The sequence below is a fragment of the Limulus polyphemus genome, unplaced genomic scaffold (assembly GCF_000517525.1).
Source record: "Limulus polyphemus unplaced genomic scaffold, Limulus_polyphemus-2.1.2 Scaffold935, whole genome shotgun sequence".
NCBI classification, from domain to species: domain Eukaryota; kingdom Metazoa; phylum Arthropoda; class Merostomata; order Xiphosura; family Limulidae; genus Limulus; species Limulus polyphemus.
The window spans coordinates 193,215-199,860 of NW_013666545.1; the positions used below are offsets into that span (position 1 = coordinate 193,215).

The following is a 6,646-nucleotide window of genomic DNA, read 5'->3' on the forward strand; positions in this document are numbered from 1 at the left end:
CAAGCTTGAGCTAGAGCTCGTCAAAGTTATTTAACATTAATCTCGGCTACTGAGAGTAATGGTTACAAGCTAAAGCTAGAGCTGGTCAAAGTTATTTAACATTAATCTCGGTTATTAAGATTAATGGTTACAAGCTTGAGCTAGAGCTCGTCAAAGTTATTTAACATTAATCCCGGCTACTGAGATTAATGGTTACAAGTTTGAGCTAGAGCTAGTCAAAGTTATTTAACATTAATCCCGGCTACTGAGAGTAATGGTTACAAGCTAAAGCTAGAGCTGGTCAAAGTTATTTAACATTAATCTCGGTTATTAAGATTAATGGTTACAAGCTTGAGCTAGAGCTCGTCAAAGTTATAATATATCGTATTACCGTTATCGGTCCAAGTTGTCAACTTATTGTCATATTTATATATATATATATATCGTATTACCGTTATCGGTCCAAGTTGTCAACTTATTGTCATATTTATATATAATTTTCCAATACTACTTATACTTGTTTGAAAGAGCTTAAAATCAGGCAAGGAACCAAGAAAAACGATCTATTTTGGCTTGTTAGAATCAAAAACTATAAATCAATACAGGCTGATCAAAGTTATCTTAGTACTTTAATTTTTATTTCCGTATATTATTACTGTTAATTCAGTACAACTTGATATTATTCTCCATATTTTGACGTATTTGGTCGTACGTTGGTTATTCAAACTTAATATTGTTGCATTTGGACATTCTCCTATCTATTCAAACTGAGCTCCCGGACGAGCGCCGTCTAGCGAGCTCAGTCAGAGTACAGATCTCATTTCCTGTTGTTCGGTGTAGTGTTAGATCGCACAGCAGACCGAACTTCGTCTTGATAAGCCAGGGTTACGGTAAGTCTACAGAATACTGGCTGGTGGTGATGGAAGCAAGTCTTGCTGCTCAACATAGCTACGGTTGATCGAGGTCTGGAACCTTGTTGTTGTAGGTGGAACATGACTGCATGCTACCTTTACGATCAATCCGAGAAGTTGCCGATTACGGTACCAACGTCACACTTGCTACAGCAGTAAGAGCTTTGTTGCTTTCGTGTCATGTGCTGGCGCATTACGTCTGAACCGAGGCAACTGTTGTTACTGTGACTTCGACATAAAGGTAAGCTCAGTCCGAACTCAGAATGACCTGGAGGTTCTCGGTGACCCCTAGCCGAGCCCATTGGTTTCTACGTCTTGGACTCTGTTTCGTGTTACAAGTTGTCGTTGCTCAGCCTTTGCAGCTGCAAATCGGCGGGTTCTTTCCAGTAAGCAAAGAGGTTCCTGAGGGAGAAATTGGGCAAGGGGTCATCCCAGCAGTGACTTTGGCCTTAGAGCACATCAACAGCTCACCACACATCCTCCCAGACTACCAACTGACCATTCAGTGGAATGACACCAAGGTAGGAGTATACTATTTCACTTGGATGAATTTTGTACAATCTACCCTTTGTAATCATTATTTACTTTGTGGTCTATGCTGGCACCAGGAGTGTAATGTTTGTGTTGTATTGTTAACAATCTCGAGTTTACCATAAACGGTTTACTTTGCTGTAAGTAGTTCGAAACATTTTTTATTGATTACAAAACTGTACTTTCTAATATCTTAACAAAAAGCTCCAAGACCAACTGTGGTTTATCAAAGTTCTTTCTTCAACAGATATTAAAAGTGGTTATAGTAGATAAGTTGGTATATAATGTAGAATACACTGGTTTTGTCCTGCTAAAGAAATTGATATTGTGTTGCGATTCTTATGTAACAGGTTATAACACAGCTAATTTGGTTTCCTTGAGAACACGAAATGTATGTTTACTGAAGTGTCACAACAGGTAGTACCCAAACATTAGCTGGTGTATGGCAAACACAAAGAGTAGTGAAAGGCATTCTGTTATAATTACTACAACACATCAATACTATGATGTAGTTTTAACCTACTACAGTATGTAATGTAGTAACGATTACTGTCTTATAGTTACTACGACACACCGTTACTATGATGTAGTTTTAACTTACTACAGTATGTAATATAGTAGCGATTACTGTGTTATAGTTACTACAACACACCGATACTATGATGTAGTTTTAACTTACTACAGTATGTAATGTAGTAACGATTACTGTGTTATGGTTACTACGATACACCGATACTATGATGTAGTTTTAACTTACTACAGTATGTAATGTAGTAGCGATTACTGCGTTATAGTTACTACGATACACCGATACTATGATGTAGTTTTAACTTACTACAGTATGTAATGTAGTAACGATTACTGTATTTCTTTGTTGAACAGTCGCGAGGTCAATCTGTGCTACATATTCCTAATTTTGAAGTGATAAACTAGAAAGAAGGCACCTAGTCAACATAACATACCGCCAACTATTGGAATAGTGGAATTGATGGTAACATTATAACAGACTCCCAGCCGCGACTGAAAGGACGAGCATGTTTGGCGACAGGTTTCGATCCCACAACTCAGGCTATATCAAATCGCAGTTATTGCATTATACAGCTGTACACTACACTAATATTCTAATATTTTGCTTAATGTTACAACCATACTACACTTAGTCGTTACAATGACTTGCTTCAATAAAGAAGTGCGTAAATTCGTTAGCGTGTAAAGATTTTTACGGGACAGCGATTTGTTCTACAGCTGTTACGTGCTTATAGTTTATCCTATAAGAGTACGGTTTCCGCTTATGTGATCTCTGTAAAATGTTTGGTTTCTGCTTATGTGATCTTTATAAAAAGTTCAGTTTCCGCTTATGTGAACTCTGTAAAATAGTTTGGTTTCTGCTAACGTGATCTCTGTAAACTAGTTTGGTTTCTGCTAACGTGATCTTTGTATAAAAGGTTTGGTTTCCGTTTATGTGATCTCTGTAAAAAGGTTTGGTTTCTGCTTATGTGGGCCTGCATGGCCAGGTGGTTAGGGCGCTTCACTCGCAATTTGAGGGTCGCGGGTTTGAACCCCCGTCACAACAAACATGCTCACCCTTTCAGCCGTGGGGGTATTATAATGTGACGGTCAATCTCACTATTCGTTGGTAAAAGAGTAGCTCAAGAGTTGGTATTGGGTGGTGATGACTAGCTGCCTTCCCGCTAGTCTTTCACTGCTAAATTAGGGACGGTTAGCACAGATAGCCCTTGTGTAGCTTTGCGCAAAATTCAAAACAAAACAAAAAAAAACAATCTGCTTATGATCTCTGTAAACAGTTTTGTTTCTACTTATATTGATCTTATGTATCACAGTTATTTGGTTGCTGCTCATATTTGTTTTATGTAATGAATTTTGATCACTGTTTATATTAATTCTTCTGTAATAAAGGTTGATCTTTGCCTTTTTTTTATATACAAATATGTTTGGTTACTGCTTACATTGGACTTACGTATTAAAGTAAGTTTGTCATTATTTCCTGTAACTAAATTCATTTTCTGTTTATCGTGAACTTCTTTAACAAAGCCTAGTTTCTGTTTATATGTATGTTTATTTATATTTCATATTAACGTTTGATTTCTGTTTATATATATATATATATTGGTATTTCATGTCAACTTTTAGTTTCTGTTTGTTGTGGTTTTCTGTTACAAAGTTTAACTGCTGTTTATCGTGTTCTTTTGTAATCATGTTTGCTTCTGCTTATATCTGATCTTCTTATTAGAGTTTGCTTTCTGCTTATTTTTTATGTGTCACGATTTTTTTATAATATAGTTTGGTTTATGTTTCTACTGATAATCTGTTTTATAGTTTTAACCTGCTGAAGCAAATACTTCGATTGCTGGCCGTTAAGCCGAGGAAGTGTTTAGATATGCAGACAGTGATGTTTCTCTCCTGGTGCACAGAAGGTAGTCAGTGCCATAACACCACAACTTAATCCCAGCTAGTTTATTTAAAATGTCATTGCTTCGGGGTGTACACCAAGCAAAACATTGTCCAGCAGTCTTGTGGGTGGGGGTGGGTATGTAGAATTAGCATATCTCAAGCTTTTTAAAGCACCAACTTTCATGGAGAACACGCTGGAAAGACTTTCATATGAACCACTTCATATGTGTTCAGGATTGATGTAGTAAAGTAACAGTCAATACGAACGCTCTTCAAATTTGGTACCATCTTAACATTTTTAAAATGGGATTTTCGACTTTCAGTGCAGTACTTCCAAAATTCTGAAGATGTTTTGAATGTGGTTCTGCTTGTGTATTTTTGAAATGTGTTAATATTTAATTTTTTTACAATGTGGTAATAGGAGAACATTTTTTTAAATGCATGTAGTTCCATGTGACGTTTTCCCTTTAAATGTGGTACCAACTGATCGTTTTACAGAGTGGTACTACTTAGACGTTTTTCAATGTTGTACAACCTGGTTGTTTTTCAGTGTGATACAACCTTATCATTTTTAAATGCGGTACTGACTGAACGTTTTTCAGTTACTACTTGAAAATTTTTCAGTGTGGTACTGTCTGATCGTTTTATAGTTTGGTACTACCTGATCGTTTTTAAATATGGTACTACTTGAACGTTTTTCTATATAACACAACTTGCACGTTTTTCAGTGTTGTTATGTCTGATCGTTTGTCAGTGTGATGCTACCTGATCATTTTTAAATATGGCACTACTTGTAGATTTTTTAGTATATTACTGTCTGATCGTTTTTCAGTGTGATACTATTTGATCATTTTTAAGTATGACACTAATTGAACGTTTTTCAGTGTAGTACTATTTGAACGTCTTTCTCTCTGATGATACTTGAAAGTTTATGCATGTGGTACTAATTGAACGTTCTTCAGTGTATTACTATAGAACGCCTTCCTCTCTGATTCTACTTGAACGTTTTTGTATGTGGTACTTACTACTTGTACGTTTTAAAATGTGGTACTTACTACTTGTACGTTTTTAAATGTGGTACTATTTGTATATTGTATAGTACTGCCTGATAGTGTTTCAGTGTGGTACTACTTGATCATTTTTAAATGTGGTACTAACTGAACGTTTTTCGTTGTGGTACCACCTAGACATTTGTAAGTGAATAGTACCTGAACTTGTTTATGTAGTACTGTCAAGCTGCTGCCGTTGAATGTACTTACACATATAAAAGTTGCAACTGTTTTATATATTGATTTCCATTTTCTATCAAGCAGTCTACACTCTTCACTAAAAATTTAAGTAATTCATGATGTTTTCACACACTTCTACAATAATCATATATTCTTCAGATGCACCTCTCCATATTTATATTGACTTAATACCTCTGCATGGAATGCTGGGAGAACCAAGCTACATGTGTAAGGAGTTGTTAGATGAGTGTACATTATACATTACTATCTTCAACATATCGTGGTATACGTGTCTTTCTTAGCGTGGATGGTGGTTCGTAGAGTCCTACTGAATAGCTGACTTCCTTCTGGTCAGTAGTACAAAATTCCTCAAAAATACATTCATTTTCAAGCAAACTATGTTGTTTATATTGAAACAAAGTCATATTGAGAAAGACAATCACGAGCCTTTCTCGAGGGTAACTTAGCGTTCCGGATTGTGAACTTGAGAGTGCATTGTTCGCAACCCGTTGAAGCAAAATTTGCACCCTGTACTTTGAGACCGTGAGTGCGCTATAAGGGTGACTATCAAATCCCACTATTTGAGGTAGGTTATGTTGACTAGCTGCCTTCCTTCTACCTTATAAGATCAAACTTAACAGCAGTTAGCGCAGGTAGCCCTTGTGTTGTTTTGCGCGAAGACATACAACGCGATTTTGAATCCATAGCTTTTATATGCAACACATTTGCGAATTCGTATATCTTGGCATATAACGCATTTTCGGATCTATATCTCTTGACACACAACGTATTTCCGAATCCATATGTATTGTTCTACTTATCCAATTTTATTTAGAGCAAAAATTGTTCGATTTGTTATTAGAATATCCTTTAGAATATTTGCTATCATAGAAAGATATTGATGCTGTGAAATTCTAAAGCTAAATTTTGTCCATTGTTGAAAACACTTATTGCTGTGCACGAGTGTTTCATGTGATGATTTTAATAAGGCATCACACATAGCTTCTGCCACGTGCCTTCCATGCAGTATATCTTTATTTAATGAAGTGAATCTATTTTCTCGATTGATAAATAAACAAATATATTACTGTATCTATTTATTTACATCAGAAAATTGTTTCTTAAAGCCGAAACTGATGAGTGTAGGAAGGGTTAAAACGTTAGCTGGAGATGATCAATTATAATAAGTCTCCATACCGTATATTTTCGGACTAGAACTAATGTCTCGAGTTGAATAAATGTTTTGTAGTTTATTATCTTATAAAGTTTTTGAAAATAACAGTGTCTCAACCAACACAACAGATTAATAGACATTATAGGATTTTAAGAATTCAACAGTAATACTCATCATCCAGACTCGTATTCGAAGGTTAAAGTTATATAACTTAAAACTTGTAACCATTAATCTCAGTAGCCGAGATTAATGTTAAATAACTTTGACTAGCTCTAGCTCAAACTTGTAACCATTAATCTCAGTAGCCGAGATTAATGTTAAATAACTTTGACTAGCTCTAGCTCAAACTTGTAACCATTAATCTCAGTAGCCGAGATTAATGTTAAATAACTTTGACTAGCTCTAGCTCA

The 6,646-nt window shown here is 35.6% G+C and overlaps 1 protein-coding gene across 3 annotated transcripts in view; it reads left to right on the plus strand.

Moving 5' to 3' along the window:
* Nucleotides 1–844: 844 nt before the first annotated feature.
* The window catches only part of LOC106461330 (gamma-aminobutyric acid type B receptor subunit 2-like), a 126,393-nt gene continuing 120,591 nt past the window's right edge, over nucleotides 845–6,646 (plus strand). For all 3 annotated transcript variants that reach the window (XM_022388200.1, XM_013921148.2, XM_022388201.1), the window contains exon 1: nucleotides 845–1,411. In XM_022388200.1, the coding sequence (XP_022243908.1) occupies nucleotides 1,154–1,411 (258 nt within the window). In that variant the 5' untranslated portion in view covers nucleotides 845–1,153. The remainder of the gene's footprint in view (nucleotides 1,412–6,646) is intronic.